At 50.9% G+C, this 27,936-nt stretch overlaps 2 protein-coding genes across 9 annotated transcripts; one reads left to right on the plus strand and one right to left on the minus strand.

Annotated features, from left to right (window-relative positions):
- Window positions 1-1,740: 1,740 nt before the first annotated feature.
- Slc30a3 (solute carrier family 30 member 3) lies at window positions 1,741-22,870 on the minus strand. 2 transcript variants are annotated; one of them, XM_070025234.1, is made up of 9 exons: window positions 22,714-22,870; window positions 11,524-11,595; window positions 6,970-7,151; window positions 5,369-5,515; window positions 5,119-5,272; window positions 4,483-4,684; window positions 4,131-4,236; window positions 3,604-3,738; window positions 1,741-2,609 (listed from the first exon to the last, which is right to left on the minus strand). In XM_070025234.1, the coding sequence occupies exons 3-9, from the start codon at window positions 7,097-7,099 to the stop codon at window positions 2,464-2,466; spliced, it is 1,020 nt and encodes a 339-aa protein (XP_069881335.1). In that variant the 5' UTR covers window positions 7,100-7,151; window positions 11,524-11,595; window positions 22,714-22,870; the 3' UTR covers window positions 1,741-2,463. The 2 variants fall into 2 exon arrangements, with proteins under 2 accessions (XP_069881335.1, XP_069881334.1); XM_070025233.1 differs by lacking the exons at window positions 11,524-11,595; window positions 22,714-22,870 and adding an exon at window positions 10,412-10,668.
- Window positions 10,998-27,712, plus strand: Dnajc5g (DnaJ heat shock protein family (Hsp40) member C5 gamma). 7 transcript variants are annotated; one of them, XM_070025237.1, is made up of 9 exons: window positions 10,998-11,048; window positions 20,598-20,702; window positions 21,240-22,781; window positions 22,930-23,061; window positions 23,736-23,851; window positions 24,153-24,366; window positions 25,807-25,948; window positions 26,650-26,717; window positions 26,911-27,712. In XM_070025237.1, exons 5-8 carry the CDS (start codon window positions 23,739-23,741, stop codon window positions 26,694-26,696), a joined length of 516 nt encoding a protein of 171 aa, XP_069881338.1. In that variant the 5' UTR covers window positions 10,998-11,048; window positions 20,598-20,702; window positions 21,240-22,781; window positions 22,930-23,061; window positions 23,736-23,738; the 3' UTR covers window positions 26,697-26,717; window positions 26,911-27,712. The 7 variants fall into 7 exon arrangements, 6 of the variants coding, with proteins under 6 accessions (XP_069881338.1, XP_069881342.1, XP_069881336.1 ...); XR_011372493.1 differs by lacking the exon at window positions 10,998-11,048 and adding an exon at window positions 11,705-11,898 and having other exon boundaries at window positions 26,650-26,774; XM_070025235.1 differs by lacking the exon at window positions 10,998-11,048 and adding an exon at window positions 11,707-11,898.
- The last annotated feature ends 224 nt before the right edge of the window (window positions 27,713-27,936 follow it).

Consider the following 27,936-nt stretch of genomic DNA (forward strand, 5'->3'; position numbering starts at 1 on the left):
TTTTAATGCCATGAAATCCATGTGGATTGCCATGAAAGATGTGTCCAGGATGCATGATGGTCATAAAAGCAGGTTACATTATTTCTGCCTATAAAACCAAACCATTTTGTGGCTGCATAGATGTTGGTATATACAGACAAAGCTGGGTGGATGAACCTTACTTGACACCTCTAGGGTAAAAGGGGAAACACTTTCCTTTTGTTTCCTTTTTTTCTTCCATCCTCCTTCCCTCCTTTCCTTATTTCCTCACTTTTTCTTCCTTTTTTTTTTGGTCAGTCATTGGGCCTGAACTCTGGGCCTGGGCGCTGTCCCTCAGCTATTCAGCTCAAGGCTAGCGCTCTACCACTCGAGCCACAGCACCACTTCCGGCTTTTTCTGTTTATGTGGTGCTGAGGAATCGAACCCAGGGCCTCATGCATTCGAGGCAAGCGCTCTACCACTGAGCCACCTTCCCAGCCCTCTTTTTTTATTTTTTTATTTTTTGTAGCCTGGCTAGTTTGGAACTTCTGGTTCTACTGCCTTAGCCTCCTAAGTGCTAGGATTACAGACCTGTGTCATCATACTCAGCTCAGAAAACACTTTCATGTATGTTTCTCCTTCGTTGGACCCACAAGCATATTGTTTCTATAATAAAAATTAAGAATAATTTTCTGGTAAAGGTATTTCCACTGGGGAAAGCCTCATAGAAATATACACAGGCTGATGAAAATACCCAACCCAGCCTTAAGCTGGAATGATATCAATCCAGGGAGGAAAACCAGTAAACTGCGGATCCAAATTACTAAATTTTTTTTTAAAGTATACTTTTATCGGAGATATGGGATGGTGGTCCATTCAAGAAGCAAGTTCTTTTGTTTTGTTTTTGTCGGTCTTGGGGCTTGAACTCTGGGCCTGAGTGCTGTTCCTCAGCTCTTCAGCTCAAGGCTAGTGCTCTACCACTTGAGCTACAGTGCCACTTCTGGTTTTCTGGTGGTTTATTGGAGTTTCATGGACTTTTCCTGCCCGGGCTGGCTTTGAACCGCGATCCTCAGATCTCAGCTTCCTGAGTAGCTAGGATTACAGGTATGAGCCATTGGCACCCAGCTTCAAGAAGCAAGTTCTAAGCAAGCCTGGGTAATATATTGAGAACCCCTCTAATAGACATAACAATCAAAACAAGACAGGTGTGACAGTGCACACCTATAATCTCAGCACTTGGAAGCAGATGCATGAAGATCCAGGGTTGTTAGTGAGTTTGAGACCTTCTTGAAGGGCCATGTAATAAAATCATATCTCAAAAAAAAATCAACCACTTCTTAGGATTTGTTAGACCAAATCTTTCCAAACCTATGATGTTTTAAGATAAGAGGGGATGAAGTGTAAAGAAGCCTTTGGCCCGCCAGGGTGCCTTGAGCGATGTGAGCACCAAGTCCACCCAGGCTCTGTGGTTCAACCCCCCTTCCCCAAAGGAAGCCAGCGTCCCTGTGACCGGCAAGACACTATCCTGGCTTGCTGGTTCCTTTAAGTGTGCATTGGGACCCACGATTTCTTGGCCACTTTCCTTCCAAATTGGATACAGGAGGACTTTCCCTGAACCAAGAGCCCAGGCTGGGAGATGCTGTAGAATAGAGGAGGTGGGGGGGGAGGGGCTCAGCTTCTATCTGAGGGCAGGGAGATGGCGGACCAGAAGCTGTGTGAGGGAGTCTGATGGTTCCCAAATCCCAAATGACCCCCCTCCAGAGGAGTCACATGGGGCCAAGATGCAGTTAGACACAAGTTTATTGGTGGAGCTGCAGAGAGTCCTCCCTCTCCCTTGGATAGCGGAAGGCACAGCACCAACAGAGGGATGGACAGACAGACCTCCAGACACACACATGGATGGAGCAGACTCGAGCCACCAGAGCACAGCCACACAGGCACAGAGACACATAGGCCACAGCACCAAGAAACACACACACACACACACACACACACACACACACACACACACACACACATACATACATGCGCGTGCGCGCACAAAATCACAGGGCTAAGACACATGGACAAAGTGCAAGCTTGGGGCCTCTGCATAGACGGAGTGAGGACCACGTGGGGAGGGGGCCCCTGCTGACCTCCCCAGGCATAGGCACACCAACAGTACACAGACAGGCGGATGCCCCCAGCCAGCCAGCCAGACACAGGGATTGCACAGAAAGGACGTGCTTGGCTCTTGCAGCCATGGAGAGCAAGGACTGTGGGGAGTGAGATTCAGGGGCTTCCACACACCCTAGACCCCTGGACTGCTCACTCCTGCCCCACTCCCCCTGCACACTTTAGTCTTACCCACTGGGGCTGGCGCTGGGGGACGGGGTTGGCAAGTGGGAGAGGGAGGAGGATGGGGGACGGGCTCGGCTCAAGTCCCTTCTCTGTGATCAGAGAGGAAGGTGCTGAGAGTCCAGGGCTGAGCCTGGGCCTGGCAGTGGGGCGAGGGTGGGGTGCGGCTCAGGCGCGGGGCTCCTGGCAGCGCAGGCAGTGGTCCATCGAAGGGTGGTATTGCTCAACCTGCAGGGTACAGCTGGAGAATCCAAAGCGGGAGTAGAGGCGGGAGGAGGCCTCAGCCAGGACAGCTTCAGGGTCAGCCGTGGAGTCTGTGGGAGAGTGATAAGGGCAGCCTCAGTCCTTGGGGAGTTGGGCACAGGCAGGAACTGCGATAAGGTTGGAGGGAAGGCCCAGGGGCTGCACAGCTTCAAAGCTGGGCATGAATGGGGTGCCTGCCTGCCTCTCCGTGTTGTATGAACAGTGTAGAATTGTCGAGGAAAATGTCAGATAGACTCACCCCTAATGGGCCATGCTGACACACCCCCTGTTCCCAGCCTCCAATTCTCTCTCCTGCCTCAAAGCATCAATACACAGATAGATGCTCCCGCAGCTCAGCCACTCAGCTTTCCAGGATAATCCAGATGCAAAATCTGCCACCCCACTGTCCTTCCAGAGTTGCCATCAAGTATCCCTCAAGCTATGATATTTTTGGCATCCAAATTGCATGCCTTTGATTGCTTCTTGCATCTGGAAGAAACTAAAAAATCCTTTGTCAGCTCATGAGTCACCATATATATTTTTAATAGTTGAATCATAATGTAGTTATAATTTTATATTCAGACTTTTTTCCCTTCGCAGTATACCATAAACATTTCCCCTAGTTGCCACACATACTTTCATCATTGTCATTGTAAGTAGCTATGATACCTCGCTTAGTGGAGATGCCCTGAATGACCTACTATGCCGTCAATCTTTTAAATATGTTTGGTTCTCTATGCTACTGCAGAGGATAAAACCTCCCCTAAACAGTGTCCAAGCCCTCCTTGTCTGAGGGGTGTGTGTGAGGGGATAATGGTGTGTGTGGGGAGATATCATGAAGAACAAAACAGCCAGGTATGGTAACATATATATGCCTATAATATGTGCCAGAGCTTGGGAGGTTCACACAGGGGGATCATGGGTTCCAGGCCAGCCTTGGCTACTCAGCGAGACCTTGTCTCAAAAGAAAAAGAAAAGCAATCCCAGGGATTGAGGCTACTGCGACCTGCAGGGGGTAAGGGGATGGTTCTGGGAAGTTTCTGGCTGGAAGCAGTGTGTACTCACCAATGGCCAGATGTGCAGTGGCAATATGGTAACTGAGCGTCAGGGCCCACAGACGCAGCTCATGGGTTGCTCGGACTCCTGGCACCGACAGCAGTGCGTCCCGTACAGGTTCAAATCCTATGCAGCGGGGGGCACCTGAAACCAGCACCTGTCATGTCTTAACTGCCAGGGCTCCATTTCCCTGTCCTGGGGCTTGAACTCAGGGCCTGGGCACTGTCCCTGAGCTTCTTTTGCTCAAGGCTAGCACTCTACCACTTGAGCCACAGTGCCACTTCTGGCTTTTTCAGTGTATGTGGTAGTGGGAAATTGAACCCAGGGCTTCATGCATGCTAGGTAAGCACTCTACCACTCAGCCACACTCCCAGCCCTCCATTTCCCATTCTGTACCCACCCACCTAGCTGACCTTTATGGCCTACTCTATGTCCCAGTTACCCTTCCAGCAACAGGACTACGTTCTTGAGAGAAGAGGAAGGGGCCCGGTGCTAGCTGGGGTCCAAGAGGGCTCCAAGAGTGGTGTCAGATTCACCTTCCATGAGGATGTGAAGAACATCTCGGAGAGTGGGGGTCGTGGATCCAAGGGCACAGACAGAGAAGAAGAAGGTGCTGATGGGGTCGGCGGCCTTGTATTGAGGCTGTAGAGAAAGAGACCCCACCCACCCAGCCCAGGGACCAGGCTTCAGAGGGACACCTCAAGACATCCTGACAAACAGGAAGGCTTTGAAAACCCTGGGGAAAGGAAAAGGAACATGACCCAGAGCAGGCAGATGCCTGGGGAGTGGCGGCAAGGGGAGAGAGGCTGAGGGTCGGGAAGGTGGAGAAAAGAACGTGGGATGGGACAGGAAGGCTGAGGAGGTTGAGGCAAGCCTCCATAACAGTACCTTGAAGTAGATGAGGATGGCAGCTGCCAGAACCCCAAGACTCTGCAGGAGGTCCCCCAGCACGTGCACAAAGGCCGCCCGGACACTGGTGTTCCTCCCCAAGGATGAGGGGTCTGCAGATCCCTCTTCCAGAGGTGCATATCCAGCCCCCCTAGGCCCATGGCTGTGATGGGGGGTAGCTTGGTGCAGCACAAAAGCCATTCTGAGGGGGAAAACAGAGCAGCTCAGCCAAGCCTGCTCCTGGCTTCCTCTCACCTCCTCCATCCCTCATCTCCACCTGCTTCTCAGCCCAGGAAGAGAACAGCACTGTCTGGGAGCACAAATGATGAAACTTGGGATGCCACGGGCATGGATTCAGATCCTGGCTTCTGTTTAACTAGTTATATGATTCAGGCAAGTTGCCTGATTCCTACCAGGATCTTTTACAGCAATAATTGCAAGGCTTAACTGAGATCATACTGATGAAGTTCTCTCCCACCTCCCCCAGGGAGCTGGTACACAAATGTCTGCTGCCTGAACTGAAGTTATTTCTCTTAGCCTCTTCTCAGTAGAGCAAAGGCAGGGAAACCCTGGTGTGTCTGGAAGATGATCTGAATCCTGAACCCCACAGGGTGTGGGCTCCACACAGGAACGTACATAAGATTGGCACAGACTGCAACACTGGCGGTCAGCAGCATGGCATTGCCCTCGATGTGGTAGTCGCTGTGCAGCAGGCGGACGAAGGCCAGGTACAGGAGGACGCCAGTGACCAGCCAGAGGGAGAAGACAGAGGCCAAGGCCCCCAGAGTCTCTGCAGGGAAAGACAAGCTGTCAGAACCCCATTCTGCAGCCTGAGAGGCATCCTTCAGCAAGAGGAGAGGGGCACATGGTCATTGAGGTCCCTTACCTGAGCGGTGCCAACCATAGGTCATGGTGCGGGTGGCTGGCCGGGTAGAAAGCCAAAGGGAAAAGAGGCTGCCCAACATGCTGGCCACATCTGCCAACAAGTGAGCTGCATCGGACATGATGGCCAGGCTATGCGCCATATACCCACCTGCAAGGGCAAAATGAGGTACAGTGGCTCCACGTGCTGTACACACACAAGCATGGAAAATAGATGAGGAAACTATGCCAAAGTGACAATGTGGCTTTCCTAGGTATAGGGATCACAGGTGGCTGTTTTCTTCTTTTTACTTGTCAACAATATATGAGCCTTGGCCACATAAAGCCTGAGAAATCATTTGATAGACAATGGGTTGGCTTCCCACAGCTCATCTGACTATATTAGTAATTTTGTATGGCCTATAAATGATGTTATAATATCCAAATACTCCTTCAGTGACATATTTTATCTTCATAATAAAAAAATAGGGGGCTGGGAAGGTGGTTCAGTGGTAGAATGCATGCCTCACATGCATGAAGTCCTGGGTTCAATTCCTCAGCACCACATAAACAGAAAAAGCCAGAAGTGGTGCTGTGGCTCAAGTGGTAGAGCACTAGCCTTGAGCTGAAGAGCTGAGGGACAGTGCCCAGACTCAGAATTCAAGCCACACCACCGACAAAAAAGAAAAGAAAAGAAAAGAAAATAGGGTGGTTTTTTGTTTGTGTGTGCACTGGGGTCGAACTCAGAACTCTGTACTTGCTTGACAGGCACTTTGCCACTTGCCTGTAGCCCATGCTTTAGGGTGTGTGTGTGTGTGTGTGTGTGTGTGTGTGTGTGTGTGTGTGTGTGTGTGTGTGTGTGTGTGTGTGTGTGTGTGTGTGTGTGTGTGTGTGTGTGTGTGTGTGTGTGTGTGTGTGTGTGTGTGTGTGTGTGTGTGTGTGTGTGTGTGTGTGTGTACTATTCCTGAGTGTGTGTGTGTGTGTGTGTGTGCGCGCCTGTGCACTATTCCTGAGCATTTCTGCTCAAAGCTAGTGCTGTACCACTTAAGCCACAGCTCTACTTCTGGCTTTTTGGTGGTGAATTAGAGATAAGACTCTCACAGACTTTCCTACCCCTCAGCCGGCTTTAAGCCACAGTTCTTAGGTTTCAGCCTCTCAAGTAGCTAGGATTTCAAGCATGAGCCACTGGTGCATGGCTTTTGGTTTTTCAATAGGGTCTTGTGTTAAACCTGGGCTGGCCTGGACAGCAGCCTTCCTATTTATTTTTCCTGTGTGGCTGGGAGGCTGTGTGTGAAGCATTAATAAGCTTTGTATTGGATGAGATGGGGGAGAGATCCAACTGTGATCCTCCCAATCTCTTCCTCCCAAATAGCTAAGCCTACAGGCATGAGCCACTGATCCCATCATGAAAATGGGGTTCTTAAAAGACCAGTTCACACAGAGAGGTAAGCCCTGGCCCCCCAGCCTGGCACTGACTTACCCCCGTGGGGTTCTGTTCTCACCGTTTCCCACTTCGTGAGTCCTGGGCACTCACCACCCCTCCTCACCACCCACCTTTTGGACTTTCAATCCAAAAACCTCAGGACTTCATAGAGCATGAGTTTGGAGGGCTACACTCCAACTTACCCACCACCTCCCCGGTCATGAAAAGGATGCACACAGCAGAAGCAGCATACAGCTGCTTCCTCGCGTGTTGCCTCTCAGGAGTGAGGCCTGACTGTGGTAGCGGGTTCCTGTGGCAGCGGTGGTTGGCCATTCCCTCAGGCTTGGGTCCGTCAGGAAGGGGCTCTGAGGGTTCTGTGAAGAGACTGAGGCAGGCAACTCAGTCAACCTAGGGCTGGCTCCCAGGTCCTCAGTCCCTGGGGCTGGACTCAGCAGACAGGCTTGTGTCTCATTGCTGCCCTAGGCCCAGTACACCCAGAGCCTTGTGAGTACACTGAAGCCAAAGGAATAGTTGAAATCCTGGTCTCCCTTTTTCTTCCTTCCACACATAGAGCCACAGAACCGTATAGCCGGAAGGAAGCTTACAACAGTGTAGGTTAATATTTTAATAAGTATGAGGCCTAGCTAGGAGAGGATTCATGGGAGCAATGCCGCTGGGGTAGTGGTTGGTGCAGCCCAGCCCAGAGCCCAACCAAATTAATGCACTATGATAGGTGCCGCAAGGAATACAAAATGAGCGGGACATCCTGATCTCAGAGACTTCTCAGTGAACAGAACAAATGTGATCCCAAACACTATGACACACAGCACAAGGCAGACATGGCCACTGGAATAGTTACAGGGCTCTAGATAGGTTCTCATGAGGAAATCCAGGACCAGCTGGAGGAGGTAACCTAAGAAGGGCCCTAAAGAACAAGAGCTTTGACAGAGACACTGAATAGTGCCAGGCAAAGGAAATCGAAGGGATGGCAGTGCTTAAGTGTGAAGTAACTTAACACAGGAACCTGCCTTCGCGTGCCTCGCTCCTAGCCCCCCTCCACCAGCCTCCACTCCCAGACGCTGCCCCCTTTGCCCCTAGATATACATACAGCTCAAGTGCCCCTTTGGAGAGGGGTGTGCTGCCAGAGTGATGGGTCTAGCCTGGAATCCTAGCACCTGGGAGGGAGGCTGAGGCAGGAGGATCTTGAGTTTAAGGCCAGCCTGGCATGCAGAGCAAGACCCTGTCTCCATCAAACAAACTAAACTAAATAAAGGGAGAGTGGAATGTTGGGACCCAAAAAGTCTAAGGATGGAAGTGGCAGGAGCACTGGACTTGGAGTCTGCCACATATCAACTGAACCTCAGCCTGACCAGAAGCACCTGGTGGTGGCCCCTTCCCTGCATGGTGTCATAAGCCTTGCTTGACACATGGGAGAGGCTGTCAGAGTCCAGGCTCAGTGACTGAGTTTTAGATCTGGCTTAATTTTAACTACCACCTCCACCGCCCATCCTAAACCCCAGCAAGTATAGAACTTTCCACAGAATAGAGGACTAAGCAGAAAGGACAGAACCGAAACAGTCACAGAGGTGTGACAAGACTACCTACCAGGGAAAAATGATGGCTCCAGATAGAAATGGAATCAGAGCAGTAAAATTGGGTTCGGGGGAGCTGGAGCTTCTTGGTTTGAGAAAGCTCTGCTAGGTGGGTAAGCTGAGGCTTGAAGGAGGTAGAGCATTTGGTGATTGTGGGGAAATTTTCTTGAAGGTAGATTGATTTCTGGAGTGTCAAAAAGCCCTTTCTAAGACTTCCATCTGCACCTATGTGTCTCTATTTCTAGGGAGATGTGGAGATAAGGGGGGCCCTGGTGCCCATCTACTTGCATCTCAAGAAGTGTGCAGGGCATTGTACATACAAGAAAGCCCTGTCTAGTGGTAGAGACCGATGTGTAATAGAGGACTTCTGTCAGGGAGAGGCAGTGCGGGGATTTGTGATAAACAAATTACTTTAGGGCATAGGGGAAGGAGTGACCAACTCTGGTGAGGGAGAAGAGGACTTCAGAGAAGAGCTGAGCCTATATGGAGAAGGCTGCTCCCGACATACATGTATGGAGCCGTGGACCACGTCAAGGTTTGCGGCTTGGAGTTTACGCATGAGGTGCTAGGGGAGGGCAGAAAGGAAAGGCAGATGCGCCGAGAGGACCTTGCTGTTGGCACAGAGAGAGGAGATGGGGAGGGGGGAAGTCTAGAACAGACTCATTCAGGTGCTGGCTAGACCACGCAGGTGCAGTGTTAGAGGAGGGGCAGGTAAGTAGCCAGCTCTGGGGAAATCCTGCGGGATTTGGTGACTAATGGTCATATGAGAATGAAAATGGGCTAAGAGATGGAGATGCGTTCAGAAGAGCAAACCAAGGCTGGAGGTTTCGGGGGCAGGAGCCACGAAGTCTTCCCTGGTCTTGTAAGACAACGGCACAAATCAGTCATCAAGGTAGGTGCCCATCAACAGGCTGATGGCTCCTTTTTGTTGGAATAAATTGGGTACTAAAGAGGCCTCCCCGCTGGGGTAGGTGTGTGGCTACATTGTGTTGAGCAGGCCGGCTATTTCCTCTCCCCAGTTCTCTGAAATTCCCAACAAACGACAAGCAATATTGGGGGGGGGGGCGGGTGGAGAGAAGGGGGCCTCTGGCAAGGGAGAAGGGACCGATGAAAGTCAAGGGGCTGCGGAGGCGATGCCAGGGCCACAGCGGCCGCCGCCCCCGCAGCTGCCCGGCCCACCTCTGCAGTGCCCTGCAGAAAGCATCGTCCCTCCCTTCTGCTCCCCCCACACCCCCAGGTTTAAGGTCCCCTCCCTGAGAAAGAGCTGGAAACGCACAGAAGACCATGGCAGAGACAAAGGGAGAGGGGCCCCGAGGAAAACCGAAAGACAGGGAGACAGCGGGGATAACAAGACAGCGGGGGTCCCTGATCAAATTCTGGGGACACCGGGACGGACAGCCAACAGACAAAATGGCTAAGCAGAGGTGTCTGGGGGAGGGCCGGGGTGGCGGATCCCGGGCGGCGGGCGGCGGGCGCGGGAGGCCGGCAGGGTGCGGAGGTGGTTCCGGCCGCCCCCGGCCCGCTGTCCCCGCGCTCGGCGCCTCATTTCACACCTCGCCGCCCCCGGCCCCGTCTGTGCGGAGCCGGGAATACCCCCGCCGCCCAGCCCACACCTGCTCCTTTTCTGCCACCCCCTCGCTTCCCGCCGCCCGGCCCGGGCCCAGCTCCGTCCCCGTGCGCGTAACTGGCCGCGGCTGGAGGGCGCGCCCCAGCCGCGCGTGGGGCCGGCAGGCCCGCGGGGGCTCCCGGGCTCCGGGGTCCCGGGGTCCCGGCACTGCGGACCTCGCGGCTCCCGGCCCGAGCTGTGGCCCCACGACGGAGCGGAGCGACAGCTGCTCCCGGGGAAGTCGGACCCCGCGGCGGGGGCCACGGAGGAGTCCCGAGGCTTGGGGCGCGGGCCGAGGAGAAAACGGGGGGATCGAGGGGAGGCGGAGGGGCTGGGCCGGCGGGTCGGCTGGGGGAATGGTGGGGGGGGGGAAGGAAGCGGGGCTGCGAACCCAGGGAGACAACGACATGCGGAGGCCCGGTCTGTCTGTCTGTCCGTCTGCCCTACCTTTTCAAGCGCAGGGCGCCGGCGCCTCCGCGGTCCCGGGGGCTCACCAGGCGCGTGGTCTCCGACTGCCCCGGCGTGGGAGAAGGCTCCATGTCACCGCTCCCCCCTCCGACCGTCTAGGTCCCACCGAGGGAAGGGAGAGGCTGGGCCGGCCCCGCGCCAGCCGGACCCCCAGATTCCCCGGAGGCTTCGGGGACACCCGAATGGAGGGAACCGCGGCGGCTGGGGCGCGCCGAGTCCCAACTGCGGATCCCGCGGCTGCTGGAGCCCCGCCCTGCGTGGGGCGACTCCCCAAGCCCCGCCCCTAGGCTCCCCCTTCTTCCCCCCCAGACCAGCCCTCAAGGCCCGCCCCCCTGCCCAAGTCCCGCTCCGCCCCTCTCCCCGCTAGTGTCAGGTGGGGACCTGGTTTTAGAGGCCGCCCCATCTCCCCAGCGCCCCCCCCACAAGCCCGCCTGCCTCCGCCCCAGGCCCCGCCCACCGGCCCCGAGCCAAACTCCGCACACCGGGGGACCCCTAGGACCAGCCCCCTCCCACCGCCCCCACGCGCGGGCACCACCCGGTCATTCCGGGCCCCCAACTTGGAGGCAGGCAGAAGCAAGCCCTGAGCCTGTCTGCAGAGGATCGGGAGGAACGTGGGGTGAGCGGGGCCGAGTTGGGAGAACTCCGAGGACCCCGGGGTGGGACCGCCCCGGCGGCTCGCGGTTGCCAAGCACTGGGCCGCGAATCACCACGGATTTCATGCGAGGACTTGGCGGCAGGGCTTCCTGCTCTCTCTCCTTCAGTCCGTTATTGCCCCTACTTTTCAGATGAGTAAACTGAGCCCCAGAAGACGCGTCCAAGGGCGCGCAGCACGGCGGATAAAGGGTCAGGACTGACCCCCCCCATACCCTTTCCCCCCAGGTCAGGTCAGAGGGCCGAAATGGCCACCAAAGGCCGGGGCGGCTCTCCATCCTGTGGCTGACTGAGAGGCCGGGACGGCAGACGGGGCGGGGGGGGGCATCACCCCTGCTCTGCTGCTTGGGTCTCCCGACAGTGGGGGATTCCTATCTCCACGCTGTGGCACCTTGGGGGGCGGGGGGGGGGCAGGAAAGCCCGGAGGAGGAGGGACTTACAGCAAAGTCGGTGTGGAAGCTGGGTCGAAGCTTCAAATGCGCGGTGCTCTCTGCCCGTGGCCCCCGCCGCCACTGTGGAACGAAAAGGGGGTGGGGAGTGAATCGAGCACGCGGAGCTGTGACAGTCTGCGAGGAGGAGGGTCGGGGGGGGCGAGGAGGGAGGGAGCCAGCCTTTAGGGAGCCCAGGCCAGAAACCCCGTCAACCTCATCCTTCAGAACACCGTGAACGGCCTGGCGGTCCACACCGCCCTCCGCACACCGTGACCGCACGCGCACCTCCAGAAAACCCCAAGCAACAACCCCCCCCCCCCCCGCACGTGCCGCGGAGGGAGGCTGGGAGTGATGGGGTTAAGCCGGGAGAGCTTCGCGGAGGAGGTGAGGCTCCTAAAACGGATTAGGCAGGCGGGGCTCCGGGCTGGCTGCTCTCGGGCTCCGCACCCGGGTTGGCCAGGGTTTGCGGGTGGCGGGTGAGAAGGAACGCGCGGCGGGCGGCGCAGGGGAAAGACACCGAAAACCTGAAGCCGGCGTCTGTGCGCCCTTGGCGCCCGGCCCGGGGCCACAGCCAGCGCTGCGCGCCGCTCCAAGGCTCACCCCAAGGCCCACGCGGGGCAAGGGAGCCGGGCGAGGGGAGCCTTCGCCCCCCGCCCCGACTTCCCCTAGTGGTGTGGGGCTGGAGGGGCCTCGGTGCGGGTGGCAGAAGGGCAGTTGGAGGCGGTGAGGGGGAGAAGCCACTGGCCAAGGTGACCTTGTTGACCCAGGTCAGAGCCGGAGTAGAACTCGTGTCTCTCCCGTCTCTGGCTGGCTATGCCCAGACCCGGGCTCCTCGCCGTCCGTTTGCTACGCTGGCCACCTGGCCTGGGGCTTCCCTTCATTTGGAGAGCCGGGAAGCGGGGGGGGGGGGGGGGGGATGCCGGTGGCCCGCCCGCCCCGGGAGGGCCTGAGCCGAGCACCGCTCCTCGCACACCCGCTTCGGAGGATGACGATAAGGGGGGGACAACAATGGCTTCCTCCGGGATTTCCCTTTCTGGGCAGCCCGCGGAGAGCGGCCCCACTGCCCGGGAGGGGGCGCCGGCGCCCGCACATGCCCGCCCCTGCCAGCCGGCGGGCAGCCCGCGAGCTGGGAGGACCACGGCCGGCTCCGCCCGGGCCCGGCTGCTCACCGAGCTGCCTCCCCGAGCCCAGGGCGCCGCGCTGGAAAACCAACAGTTGCCTCCACTCGGCAATCTCTGTTAAGAAAAGCTTGGCAGGAAAACGGTGCTTGCGCCTAGTTCTCCAAGAGCCACCGGTGGCCGGGCAAAAATGTTACAAAGGTCTTCTCCCCAAATGCCAGGCCCAAGGGAGTCGTGCTGTACCCGGAGAGGAGCTAGGAACACCCCCCTCCCCCGGGGGTGTTGGAAAGGCCAGCCCAGGGTTGGTGCCTTGTATATTGTACATTCCTATAGTCTTGCAACAACTAATCATTCAGAATTTACTCAACACTTAACTCCCTTCCCAACAGCCAGCCAGCTTAGCTCAGGATTGGAGAGGCACCAGACCGACACCAGCCTTCCTCTCTTGACTTTCTTGTGCTCCTTCATTACTGACTTACTAGAATCGCCCCTAGTATCAATCTTGCCTAGGGTGAGTCATAAGGCTGTTCTTAGTCCCCAAAAGCATGATGGAGGCAGGAAGTGCTGGATTTCCCTGGAAGGACAGGTCAGGGCCTCTGCCAGACCAGGCCACAGAGGTTGTAGGGGGGCCCAAGTTGAAAGTTCCTATTGGACCAGTTCACATAGGGAGAGCACAGGAAAGCTGAGCCTAGTGCAGAGATTCAGATTTTAATTAGGCTTACAGCCATTAGGCAATAAACAAACAAACAAACAAAATTCAAAATTAAAAAGAATAGTGAGAGGGCTGAGCTGAAGGGGACTGACAATGTGGAGGTGCAAATTCCATTCTATTCCCCTTTCAATGTCACCTCCTTAAGCCTCTCCCAACATTTCCCAGCCTGGGAAGAGCCCTCCCCCATCCTCTTCAGACTTCTTATACTTATCTGATCACAGCAGGCCCCTCACTGTCCAATTCATTTGTTTGTCTCCACATCAGAGCTCCCTGGGTCCCCAGCACCCTACTAGGGGCCTTTAATTAAGTCATTCTGGAGAGAAGGAGCTGGTGGTCAGAGTGGAAGCAGCATGGAAGAGGCAGGATTTTATTTGGCAATAAAGGCAATAACAAAAAGCTGAAGCTGACATGTCCCTGCGGTGGGAGACTGGAACACTACTTTCTCTTTCTCAGCAGTTACTATGCTATACTTGTGATTTGAAAATTATGTTCCTTAGGTTTTCCTCTTATTTCACTGTCTGCTTAGTTTCAATCTCCTTTTCTGGGCATTGTCATCATCTCCTCAATCTTTTCATACTGGGTTAGCCCAACCAAGACTTGATCACTTTTTCCTCTTCTCTCTCTACACTCACTCCCATAGAACTATCATCCTTCTTGTCTTTTTTTTTGGGGGGGGGGAGTAGTGTTGGGGTTTGAACTCAGAACCTCAGGCTTGCTAAGTCAGGCATTATTGGATTGGGAAAACAGGGAAAAGACTTGAGAGGCTACAGCAACAACCAGGAAGACAGATGGTGGTAGTTTGGACAAGGGTTTGCTGACAGATTGGGTGTGAGTCAAGGATGACCCCAAGGTTTCTGGTCTGATCAACTGAAGTTGAAGTTACCACATTCTTACACAGGCCAGCTACAGAAAAGGCTAAGCCATGCCTCCAACCCTTTTAGGTCTGGTTGGTTTTTTAAATTACATTTTATTATCTTTAAGTAGTTATACAGTGCTCTGGTTATCTGGTTATGTGTCCTGCCAGGACACATACCTGAGCTGAGGTCTGCCTATGTTAGGCTTCCCACCTCAGCCACCTATGGAGCAGCCTCCTTTTGTGTAGATGGAGTCTCTTGGATTTGTCTGTCTGGGCTGGCCTCTAACCATGATCCTCCCAATCTCTTTTTTTTTTGGTCGGCCGTGGGGCTTGAACTCTGGGCCTGGGTGCTGTCCCTCAGCTCTTCAGCTCAAGGCGAGCGCTCTACCACTTGAGCTACAGCGCCACTTCCGGTTTTCTGATGGTTTATTGGAGATAGGAGTCTCACGGTCTCTCCTGCCCGGGCTGGCTTTGAATCGCGATCCTCAGATCTCAGCCTCCTGAGTAGCTAGGATTATAGGCGTGAGCCACCAGCGCCCAGCGATTCTCCCAATCTCAACCTCCCAAGCAGCTAGGATCATAGATGTGAGCCATCAGTATCCAGCTCAATTCTTCCTGCCTTCCTTCCTTTCTCTTTCTTTTTCTTTCTCTCTCTTTTTCTCTTTCTTTCTTTCTTTCTTTCTTTCTTTCTTTCTTTCTTTCTTTCTTTCTTTCTTTCTTTCTTTCCTTTCTTGTCTGTCTATCTGTCTGTCTTTCTTTCTTGTCAGTCTTAGGGCTTGAACTCTGGGCCTGGGTACTGTCCCTGAGCTCTTTCAGCTCAAGGCTAGTGCTCTACCACTTGAGCCACAGTGCCACTTCTGGTTTTCTGGTGGTTAATTAGAGATGAGCCTCATGGATATTCCTGCCCAGGCAGGAACTGTGATCCTAGGATCCTAGGATTACGGCATGAGCCACCAGCACCTGGCTCCTAGCTCCTTTAAATACTTTCAAGTAACAGCAGGAGGCAGTGCTTATTGAATCTGGATGTTAGTTGGGTGTAGTTGTTTTGTTTTTTTGGGGGGGGGGTGAGGAAGGATCCAAGGGACTTTTCTCTTGATTTGGGCATGTGTTTTAAATTTTATAGGATAAAAAACAAATGGTGTTTGTGAATGATGATTCTCAGAACTCTCACTTGGGCTCCAAACTCATTTACCCCAATGCTACTTTGATGTCCTCTCTTGAGTGTCTAAAAGGCAAGCATCACAAGCTTTTAAAGGCCAAACCTGTTCAGATCCTTACTGCATCTCACACCTCTTCCCTCTGCAGCCCATCTATGTCAGAACATGGCAATTCCATCCTTATATGATCAGGCCAGTAGGGTCATCCTTGACTCATATCCAATCTGTCAGCAAACCCTTGTCCAAACCACCACCATCTGTCTCCTTGATTGTTGGGTTTTATATTTTTTGTGCCATTAATAGGAGCTTGAACTTAGGGCCTGGGCATTGTCTCTGTACTTTTTGGCTCAAAGCTGGCACTCTACCTCCTGAGCCACAGCTCCACTTTCAGCTTTTTTTTTGGGGGGGGGGGGTCCGGTCATGGGGCCTGAACTCTGGGCCTGGGCGCTGTCTCTCAGCTCTTCAGCTCAAGGCTAGCACTCTACCACTTGAGCCACAGTGCCACTTCCGGCTTTTTTCTTTTTGCTTATGTGGTACTGAGGAATCGAACCCAGGGCCTCACGCATGCAAGGCAAGCGCTCTACCACTGAGCCACCTTCCCAGCCCCGACTTTCAGCTTTTTGATAGTTAATTGGAGATGAGTCTCACAGAGTTTCCTGTGGCAGGAACCATGGATCCTCAGATCTCAGCCTTCTGAGTAGCTGTTATTACAGGTGTGAGCTACCAGTGCCCAGCTTTGTCATCCTAGTTGTTTCTGTAGTCTCTCAGTTGTTGTTCTTGTTGTTTCTACCCATATGCACCTACAGTCTACTTCAAATCCAATAGCGAGGCAATATAGTCTAACTTCAGAATACCAGCCAAAATCCTTCTTATGACACACAAGTCTGCACATCAATCTCATTTCATAGTCTCCCCATCTTTCCCCTTAGCTACTCTGGCCTTCCTTCCAGTTCTATCACACTATAGTGTGCCAGGCATGCTCCTGCCCCAGGGCTTTTGCATTTGCTCATATCTCTAACTGTAATGGACTATGCCAGATGTGCTTATAACCTATATTCTCAGTTGAGTCTTATCTTAGATAATACTTTTGGGCTCTCTTGTCCTTTAAAACTGCTCTTCTCTTCATAGACATTATTAAATATGGGGTGTTTTTTTTTTTTGTTTTTTTTTTTTTGTTGGTTGTGGGGCTTGAACTCTGGGCCTCGGTGCTCAAGGCTAGAGCTTTACTATTTCAGCCATAGCACCACTTCCAATTTTCTTGTGGTTAACTGAAGGTAAGAGTCTCACGGACTTTCCTGCTCAGGCTGGCTTTGAACCACAATCCTCAAATCTCAGCCTCCTGAGTAGCTAGGATTATAGGTGTAAACCACTGGCTCCCGGCCTTAAATATGTATTTTATGTATTGTATATATATACTCTATGTATTTTTCAAAAAAGTTATTTTTGTCAGGACTGTCTCTTGAACTTAGGGCCTTGTATACTCTCCCCCCCCCCCTTTGTCCCTTTTGTCAGTCATGGGGCCTGAACTCTGGGCCTGGGCTCTGTCCCTCAGCTCTTCAGCTCAAGGCTAGTGCTCTACCACTTGAGCCACAGTGCCACTTCTGGGTTTTTTTGTTTTTTTTGGGGGGGGGGTCTGGTCGTGGAGCCTGAACTTTTGGCCTGGGCACTGTCCCTCAGCTCTTCAGCTCAAGGCTAGCGCTCTACCACTTGAGTCACAGCGCCACTTCCAGCTTTTTTTCTTTTTGCTTATGTGGTGCTGAGGAATCGAACCCAGGGCCTCATGCATGCAAGGCAAGCGCTCTACCACTGAGCCACCTTCCCAGCCCCTGGTTTTTTTTTTTTTCTTTTCTGCTTATGTGGTGCTGAGGAAATGAACCCAGGGCCTCATGCATGGGAGTCAAGCACTCTACCACTGAGCCACCTTCCCAGCCCCGCCTTATACTCTCTTGAGGCTTTTTCTCTCAAGGTTGGTGCTCTATCACTTGAGTCATGACTCTACTTCTGTTTTACTGCTGGTTAATTGGACACGAATTTGTCTGTTGGGGATATCTTCAAACCATGATTCTCAGATCTCAGCATAGCTAGGATTATAGGCATGAGCCACTGGTGTCTATGCACCCTCTATTACTTATTTTACTCTTTCCTCCTGTCAGAATGTAAGCTCCATGCTGGATGCTGTTGGCTCATGCCTGTAATCCTAGCTACTCAGGAGGCTGAGATTTGAGGATTGCGGTTCAAAGCCAACCAAGGCAGGAAAGTCCATGAGACTCTTATCTCCAATAAACCACTCAGAAAACCAGACATGGTGCTGTGGCTCAAGTGGTAGAACGCTAGCCTTGACCTGAAGAGCGAGGGACAGTGCCCAGGCCCAGAGTTCAAACCCCAGGATCATATTCAATACTCAGGAAGCAGAGGCAGGAGGATTGTGAATTCAAGGCAGCCTGGGCTACATAGCAAGACCCTGTCTCAAAACAAAACAAATAAAAAAGACTAGCTATAGAGAATACTCCGTCTGCAGACAAGAGAATGGGAAGATAGCAAGGGAGGAAGGACACTTAACAGATGTAGGAGAAGAGCCAGAAGAAAGAAGTGCCTAGAGCTGGGAAGGTGGCTCAGTGGTAGAGTGCTTGCCTTGCATGCTTGAGGCCCTGGGTTCGATTCCTCAGCACCACATAAGCAGAAGGAAAAAAAAAGCCGGAAGTGACACTGTGGCTCAAGTGGTAGAGCGCCAGCCTTGAGCTGAAGAGCTGAGGGACAGCGCCCAGGCCCAGAGTTCAGGCCCCATGACCGGACCAAAAAAAAAAGAAAGAAAGAAAGAAGGAAGGAAAGAAAGAAAGAAAGAAAGAAAGAAAGAAAGAAAGAAAGAAAGAAAGAAAGAAAGAAAGAAGGAAAGAAAGAAAGAAAGAAAGAAAGAAGGAAAGAAAGAAGGAAAGAAAGAAAGAAAGAAAGAAAGAAAGAAAGAAAGGAAGAAAGAAAGAAAGAAAGAAAGAAAGTGCCTAGCAGATGAGAGGACAGAGCTGGCAGAACTGAAAAGAAAGGAGCAGGGGCATCTGAGGCCCAAAGTTTCTTCCCAAAATATAGCTTGATGTTTTTCACTCCATTTAGTCACACTGATCTAACCCTACTAGTTATTCCTCTTTCATTGGGAACCTGAGAGAAGGACACAGAGAGCAAATGGAAAGACACCAGTGAGAATTTACCAATCTTAGCAAGACAACTTGGTTTTTCCCTTCTTCTTAGAGACAAAATGAAAAGTAGCCAGGCACTGGTAGCTCACACCTGTAATCCTAGCTACTCAGGAGGCTGAGATCTGAGGATTGTGGTTCAAAGCCAGCCTGGGCAGGAACATCCATGAGTCTGAGCTGAAGAGCTCAGGGACAGTACCCAGGCCCAGAGCTCAAGCCCCATGACAGACAAAAATAAATAAATAAATGAAAGTAATTTTCTATTCCTAAAATTGGAAGGAGATCAGATAGAAATAATGATTACAATGATAGGAATCATTGGTTGTCTTATAAAGCACTTACATGGACACTGTTTAAATTAAGAATTTAGTCATCTCAAAACCCAAAGAGGTAGATGTTATCAACGCCATCTTAGAACAAGACAAGAGTGTCATCATCCTGACCCCAGGTGTGCAATGAGCAGGGCTGCAGGTGACAGACACAGGAACATGAGGCCACCTCTCCAGCTAGAAGCCCTCACATGGGTGGCCTGGAAAAGACAGACAAATAAAACTGGGCTGGTGGGACTCTGTTCACCTACCGTATACATGCCTTCCAGTGGGAAAAGGCAAGGAGAGACGCTACCTGACATCACCCGTGAAAGGCCAGAAATACCAGCTTTGGGCTGTCTCTAGATGTGTACTTTTCACTGGGATGCAAGCTGGTATATAAGGAGCAGTTACGCTGTTGATCTTGAACTTGAAGTCAGAAGACAGTCTAGACCTCACTGGGTGATCTTGAGAAGGTCAGTCCTTCTCCATGGGCTGCACTTGGTACAGTACGAAATGAAGGCGCTGCACTACAGTGAAACCTTTAAGGTCCTTTTCCACTCAGATAATACAATTAAAGAACCTTATTGTTGGTTGTGACAAATTATGGTCTCTGCCTTGGTCTCAGTCTCTCTCTTTCTCTCTTCTCTCCTCTTGCTCTCTCTCCAACTGCATATGTTCCAGACTGAGGTATTTTGAGTATAAATATGTCAATGTCTGCTGTCTGTATATGTGTGTACTACTGCTATATGACTACCACTTTTTATCTGTGGGTAAACAAGGGATGTTTTGGAAAACCCAAATGGCTCTGGGAGGCAGTAAGTGCTACGATCACTCACTCAAGTTGTAGTGGGAAAGCAAAGGTTTCTACAAATGGTTTTTATCTGTAGCCACTCACTGGCACAGGTTTGTCTGTCTTTCTGTTCTTTTTACAATCAAATCTAATTGAGTCATGGCATTAACTCTATGGAACAGATTGTTCCAGTAGAGGAAAAGAAGATTCACAGACTAAAGGACTTGTCCAAGACCACACAATGGGTTAGAGCCAGAGCAAGAACTGGGTTCTAGGGCTCTGACACTTCGTATGAGTGTTCCTTACACCTGTGGGATGGGTGTGAGAAAAAAGCTGTGAGCAGGACCATCAAGGGGGCTTGGAGTCTGGAAGGCAGAATGCAGACCCTGGCCACAGCACACCAGACCTGCTCTGCAGCTAACTGGCATCTGTCCATTCAGAGCAGTGCCTCACAAGACTTAGATAATGCACTATGAGTAATTAAGATGCTAGAGGGCAAGGATAAGAAGTAATAATATTCTAGGGTCTCTGACAAAATGTGAATGATGTTTACTAACTTTCCCAGGACTCTTCCACAGAGCAAAGATGTGATCATATTTTCTCTTAGGGTTTCTGTGAAAACTAAAGAAGACAGTTAAGCAAACATGACTGAAAAGTCAGGCATCTGTTTGCTCTTTTAGTCAGCCAGCCAACATTTATTGATCACTTATATCCCAGCAACTGTGTTAGAAACTGGAGGAACACTGAGGCAAAGAAATAAGGAGCTCAGAATCATATTACCTATTATCTAGCCTCTAATCTTCTATCTTTGTCATGTGTGTGTGTGTGTGTGTGTGTGTGTGTGTGTGTGTGTGTGTGTGTGTGTGTGTTGAACTTTTGGCCTTGTGCTTAATAGGCAGGCACTCTACCCATTTGAGTCAGGCTCATAGTCCTTCTTTATTCCCTCTCGTCTAGGACCATATGAGGGAAGATGGACTCTATCAACCTGTCTAATTCACCAGTTTTGGTCCAAAAGAAATCTTGCTGTGGCTCAACCTGCAGGCTTTCATTCTATTAAAGGTACCTTATCTGTAGCTCACCCCACAAATCACTAATTCACTTATTGAGAATGAGACATGGTTCTAGGTACCAGGAATATAAGGTCTCTGTCCTTGAGGAGCTCATTGTCAACTGGGAAAGCCAGATCTTAAATACATCAATGCACATGTAAATATATATATATATATATATATATATTCATAAATCATGGGGAAGGTGTTATGAGGTGAGGACAGAATGAAACTCAGTTGAAAGGTCTCTCTGGAGAGGAATGAAACAAAGACCTTTAAAGGATGAGAAATCAGCCGAAGGAATAGCCTGGGGAAGAGCCCTTCAAGCAGAGGTAACAACATGGTCAAAGGCCCTTGAGCTGGGAGGGAACACGGTGTCTCCAAAGAAATGACAGGAGAGCAATGAGGCTGAACCCAGAGCAAGTTAGACAGTGATTCTGGATGAGATTGGAGAGACTGAGGCAGGACCAGGCTGGCCTTGGAGATGGAGGTAGAGAGTCCATTGTTATGTACACTACATTTTGAATGGCTTTTCCTCTTTTCGCAGTGCTGTGAAGAAATGAAATGGTTTGTTCCACTAGTTCTACTGCTGATAAGAGACTGGAGAGTAGAGAAGCCTTGTATGGTACAAACCATAAAAAAAAAAGTCAGATAAGCTCCTTCTGTGTAGTTAAGTAACCTCATTAATTCATCTGACCAAGAACCTATAAGGTCAAATGGATGCACTGGTCACAGATCTATAGAAATGAATTCACTAATTCAATATTCATTATGCCTGTTGCATACAGATTCAATTTGCCTAGATGGCTGGCATTGATTGAGATGGAGTATTGACTCGCCAATTAAAACCTAAGAGGAAGGTGCATATGCCTGAATAACTGTAATAAATAGGAAAGTGTGCCCAAAGCCACAAAAGGGGTCATGAAAAGGACTTAGAATAATAATGCTTTTTCAATTTCATGTTATCAGAGCCTTTGAGCCATCCTCTGTAAAGGACGCCAACACTACAAGCGCTTCCTCCTAGAGGACATGATAAAAGGTCAGGCCAGGTAGATGGGTGTTTCCACTATCTGTGATGGTGTAAAATAGTACTTTGGGTAACTGAGACAAAAGTTAATGATATAGGGCTGGGAGCTTGGCTTAAGTGGCAAAGTGCTTGCATGTGGAAGGTGCTGGTTTCAATTCCTAGAATCACAAAAGAAAAGAAAGCATAGGAGAGACGAAGAGAGGAGGGAGAGGAAGAGGGGGAGAGGGAGAGGGAGAGAGGGGAAAAGAGAGAAAGAGAGAGAGAGAAGACCTAACCACTGTGTGTGTGTGTGTGTGTGTGTGTGTGTGGTGTGTGTGTGTATCAAGACCTTAAAAAATATCCAATATGTGGTGCTGTGGCTCAAGTGGTAGAGTGCTAGCCTTGAGCAACTGAAGTTCAGGGACAGTGCCCAGGCCCTGAGTTTAAGACCCAGGAGTGGCAAAAAATAAATAAATAAAATTATACTTCACGTCCAGGAATCTGTCTGTCCTTAAACAGAAATCTGAGATTCATCCAAGGACTTGATTGGTAACAGCAGTATTTAGAAACAACTTAAATATCCAACCTGGCTTATATAATATAATTACATTACAGTACATACTCAGGGTGGAATCACACTTAAATGACATTTACGAAGCACTTTTGGAAAGGCTCGTGATATCATTTTATAGGGTGGGTTTGGTAGTACCTGCCTGTAATCCCAGCAATCCAGATGAGGCAGGAGCCTCGACACCAGTTCGACACCACCTGGACTACATAGACCTTGTCTCAAAACAAAATAATAAATAAATAGCCAATGGATCATTACAATAAGACACATGCTTTGACGCCCAAGTTGGGCACCCACGGGAGTACACTCACGTTGGCGGTGAATCTCAAAGGCTGTGGAAGAGTTTCGGAGACGAAGGGGGAGAAAGGACCAAGTGAAGATCCCTAAATTCTGAGGAAGACTGGAAAGGAAATACAGCCCTTGAGAAGGCCTGGGCAGCCATACCTCTTTTGCCACTTCAGCCAGCCCGCTGTCTTTCCCAGCGAGAGTTGGAGAGCCATGATGGCGATCAGGTGGGTGGTGGCCTCCCACTTGAAGAAAGACGCGGTGGAAGGCGGTGCCTGGGCTGGAAGCAACGCTCAGCCCAGGCCTGCCCCTCCGGCTTCCTGAGTGAAATAAGTCTCAGGGCTAACTCAGCCTCTCCATCCGTTCTTCCGGTAGCGCCAGAAAACGTCCCCACGGTGCCTACTGAGCATGCGCAGCCAGCCAGCGACCAAGCCCCGGTGTGAAGTTTCGCACCTGGGAGAATGAAGGATATATGAGGCCTACCTAGCTCAAGAGAACGACTCCGAGGTGAAGGACCAGGCCCGGTGGAGAATCAGCACAGGGCTACGGGCCTCAGCAAATACGGAGAAGCCCTCTGGGCTCCTTGCTTTGGTTCTCCTAGGCCTCTCTGGCCCACTTTCGGGGGTCTTGCTCCAGGGCCCGCCTCCCTTACAGCAACCCTCTGCCCTCTTCCTCCTCAGCCCTTGCGTCATCTTCCTGCTCTCCTCAGGACCCAGTGTTGAGGAGCTGAGGGCAGATTTGGGAACTAGAGGGTGAGGAAGAAGTAAGGCCCTGGCCTAGCTGTAAGGCCCTGGCCTAGCCTCTGCTTGGCTTTTGAACATTTCACTTCCTTCGGCAGTGCAGGTTTGATCTGTGATTAGAGATCTCAGTTTCCTGACCAAGCCTATTCAAGGACTGGGACCCACCCTGGTCTTTCAAACCAAACCCTAAGCTTGGACAGGTTTTTAAAGTATACAAGCCCTGGACAAAATCAGGCTTTTCTGAGGCACAAATCTCTCTTTGCTTAGGCCTCTCTCAGCTCTGGAGTGCCTGGGGGTCTAAATAGCTAGAGAATGCTGGGAAATGAGGGGAAGATGTGTCCTCATTGACATTTGCATTTGACTGTCTTTCTGGTCACCCGCACTGGCCTTCAAGTCATGGTGAGTGGGCATCACTGACGTGTTCTTGTTCTTCTGGCCCAGATCATGTCTCACGTGGAAGAAGCCGCCCGCCAGCTATCCAAACGGGGTTCAACCCTCTATGCAGTGCTGGAGGTTAAGAAGGGTGCCTCACTTAAAGAGATCAAGAAAGCCTACAGGTTCAGACCCCTCTCCTCTGTGGAATCCTGTCATTTCCCCCCCTCTAACCGTTTTCTTTCTACCTTGCTTTCTGACCTGTTTTAATGTCAAGTTTTTATTTGGGGATCAAAGGAGGACATCCTTCTGATTAATGTGCCATGGGAAGAAATTTAGATTTTAGCTGTTTGCCTCCATCCTTTGTACCACACCCTCTTGCTCTCCTGCACTGTCTAGAGACCTATCCCTACCATTCATCCTAACCCTCCCTCTTTAGCCATTCTCCATCCCTTCCCACCCTCCTTTTGGGTACTGCTTGGGTAGGAGACTGGCCTTGAAGTACCATCCAGACAAGAATCCAGACAACCCTCAAGCAGAAGAAATCTTCAAAGAGATCAACACAGCCCATGCTATACTGAGTGATCCTAAGAAGCGGGAAATCTATGACCAGCATGGCTCATTGGGAGTATACCTGTATGAACATTTTGGCGAAAGTGGTGTCAGATACTATTTCACAGTGCACAGTTGTTGGTTCAAGGTACACAATTTTTCCTTGTCTTAAGAATAAGGAAGGAGGAGCTGGGAAGGTGGCTCAGTTGCCTTGCATGCATGAGGCCCTGGGTTCAATTCCTCAGCACCACATAAGCAGAAAAAGCTGGAAGTGGTGTTGTGGCTCTGGTGGTAGAGTGCTAACCTTGAGCTGAAGAGCTGAAGGACAGTGCCCACGCCCAGAGTTCAAGCCCCACAACTGACAAAAAAAAAAAAAAAAAAAAAAAGGATAAGGAAGGAGGAGCCAGGCACCAGTGGCTCACACCTGCAGTCCTAGCTACTCAGGAGGCTGAGATCTGAGGATCACAATTTGAAACCAAACTGGGCGGGAAAGTTCTTAAGACTCATATATCCAAGTAATTATCCAAGTGCTGGAAGTGGAGCTGTGCCTTAAGTGGTAGAACATCAGCTTTGAGGAACAAAGCTCCGGGCTAGCACCCAGTACCAGCACACAAAAAAAAAAAAAGAAAAAGAAGATGGAAGGAGGAGGGAGAATGATGAAATGGATGATATTGATCAGGATACACTATACTTGTAAATTCATATGTCAGATTTAAATCCGTTTGTGTAAGCACTTAAAAAAATACAAAAAGAGACAAACGAGCCGGTGGCTGGTGGCTCACAACTGTAATCCTAGCTACTCAGGAGGCTGAGATCTGAGGATCATGGTTCAAAGCCAGCCCGGGCAGGAAAGTCCGTGAGACTCTTTTTTTTTGTTGTTGTTGTTGCTGTTGGTCATGGGGCTTGAACTCTGGGCCTGGGCGCTGTCCCTGCACTCTTCAGCTCAAAGCGAGCACTCCACCTCTTGAACCATAGCGCCACTTCTGGTTTTTTAGTGGTTTTTATTGGAGATCAGAGTCTCGCAGACTTTTCTGCCCAGGCTGGCTTTGAATGGTGATCCTCAAATCTCAGCCTCCTGAGTAGCTAGGATTACAGGCATGAGCCACTGGCACCTGGCAAGACTCTTAACTCCAATAAACCACCAGAAAACCAGAAGTGGCACTGTGGCTCAAGTGGTAGAGCACTTGCCTTGAGCTGAGGAGCTGAGGGACAGCGCCCAGGCCCAGAGTTCAAGCCCCATGACCAACAGAGAGAGAGAGAGAGAGAGAGAGAGAGAGAGAGAGAGAGAGAGAGAGAGAGAGAGAGAGAGAGAGAGAAATGAGACTAAGGAAGCAATCAAGCACTTAAGAGGCTGAGGCAGAAGGATTATGAGTTTGAGTCCAGCCTGGGCTACATAGTAAGATCCTGTCTTAGAAAGAGAATGGGGTGGGGGGAGGGGGGCAGCAAGAGAATAAGGAAGGAGGGGAGGCCCCCCCTTTGCTAGGACAAATGCTTCTGTTGTCCATTTTCTGGTGTGAGGAGGATAGAGGGAGGGGAGTGTGAATGGAGCTACATTAGAACTGCTGATCCCAGGCCTATCTCCTTTTAGACACTCATTGTCCTGTGTACACTGCTAACTTGCTGTTGCTGCTGTTGCTGCTGCTGCTTTTGCTGTGGAACACTTAAACCACCACCTGAGGAGGATTTCGGAGAATATCCACCAGATGTCCATACTCAGCCTTCAAAGGCAGGTGAGGACCAGAAGCAATGGCTGAGATCAGAGCTGGAGTAGGAAAGGATTGAGGAGTGAGAATGACCTGTGAAAATGGCAGGTTAGTCCCTAAATGTGACAGTTTCAACCCTGGTATGGAGGCAAAGTGAAGAAAAAGAATGTAGTCATTAACCTTATGCTGGCCTCTCCCGTTAAGCTAAGGAATGAGGTACAGGGGCTTGCCTAAAAGCAGTAGTTGAAGGTAGGTACGAGGATGCAGTTCCTTGTGTTTGCTAACAGAAAGATAAACTGGGGATATTGCTCAGTGGTAGAGTTCTTGCCTGACAATCCTAGCACTGAGGTGGGGAAGGATGGAAGGATGGAAGGAAGGAAGGAAGGAAGGAAGGGAGGGAGGGAGGGAGGGAGGGAGGGAGGGAAGGAGGGAGAGAAGGAAGGGAGAAACGAAGGACGGAAGGAAGGGAAGAATACAGAGAGGAAGGGAGGGAAAGAGAGACAGAGGGAAGAAGGAAGGGAAGGAGGGAAAGAAATGAAGTTTCTGAAACGATTTGTACCAGAAATAGTTAAAACTTTAAAATGGTGGGTCGGCTGCGATTCTCACCAGTGCCCCCTTGTGACGCTAATGAGTAATGCCACATAATGTTTTTCTTGTTAGTAGACTGAAAAAAAAAAACATTACTAAATGTTTATATATGTAAGTAAACATGCATAATTCCATCACAGGGAAAACCAGAAATTTTAGAAGAAATAATGATAGCAACGATTACTAATGACATACAAAGCAAAGTGAGGTATGTAAACTCAGGAGCAGCGGTGATGAATGGAAAAAGCCTATCAGCTAACTTCAGGTAGTCATCCGCAAAAGGTTTACATTCTTATACCGTGGACTCTAGTGGCTTACATCCTTACACGGAGGGGGTTTGCTTTCAATTCTAGGGGCTTATTCTTCCTGGTTAATAAGGTGACAGCTGTTTCTGCCATTAGGTGCTGGCCCAGTGAGGGTGCCCGCTGCTGTTTGACTAGTCTGCTGGACACATTGAAGAGAGAAGCAGGGAGCGCTGTACTGACACCTTGATTTGCCTCCTCTTCTTCTAAGGATCCTTACTTTTAAAACAAGACCAAGAAAAAAGAATCCCTACTTCAGAAACATCGGTGATATCCATCTTAGCAAGGATACCATCTCTGCCTCAGTGGGGCCTCTGACCCCCAATATGGGGGTCTTCCAATGACTTTCTTTTAGCCCACTTTAATCTACAGAGAAAGCAGCCCTCCCTCCATACCTGTTATGAGAACTCAGGCAGCGGTGTGAGACTTTCCCTGGATTCTTTTTCCTGTGTTGACCTTGGCATTGGAGCCACTCGGGATGTCTCTGCCAGGATCCGAATAACTGAGCAAGGTGGATTCTGTCCCAGGAGCGTATGCAGCGCCCGGTCCTCTTTCGTTGTAACTGTGTGGAGACCTCCCACTGGCACCCCATTCCTATGCCAGTGCTCCTGTTGAGGCCAGTCTCGCTTCCTTCCGGTGCCTACACCATGGGCCTTGCAGCTCATCCGTGCCCAGAAATGCATGAAGGCATTTGAGGTTTACAGGTGGCCCATTCATCCGTCGCAGTCTCTCCCTGAACTTCAGTTCCAGCCCAGCACCCCTTATACCTGTGGGCCAGCTGTGGTTCACACATAGCGCCTGCTGCCTCGGCCTTTTACCACTCTTGCAGGCTGAACATCACAAAATCTTGTTCTTAAAATCAGGGCATGCCAGGCAATAAGGAAGGATTGTGTGATACAGACTCGCTCCTGACTTTTGTCTCTTTGTGCTAACCTCTCCATACCGTTTCTTCCTTGTCTGTGTGGGATCAGGACCTAGAGATGTCTCAGACTTCTCTCCCCTCACTGGGAAAAGGGCTAAGCAATGGTAGTCATAAAAGCTTTTGTTTAGTCCCAGTGTGTATGTGATGGGCCCCCAAACAACCAGTTGTGCCTGGGGTAGATTAAAAGGCCAACTGTGTATGGT

This window comes from Dipodomys merriami, unplaced genomic scaffold (assembly GCF_024711535.1).
Source record: "Dipodomys merriami isolate MVZ:Mamm:240054 unplaced genomic scaffold, mDipMer1.0.p SCAF_17, whole genome shotgun sequence".
Taxonomy (NCBI): domain Eukaryota; kingdom Metazoa; phylum Chordata; class Mammalia; order Rodentia; family Heteromyidae; genus Dipodomys; species Dipodomys merriami.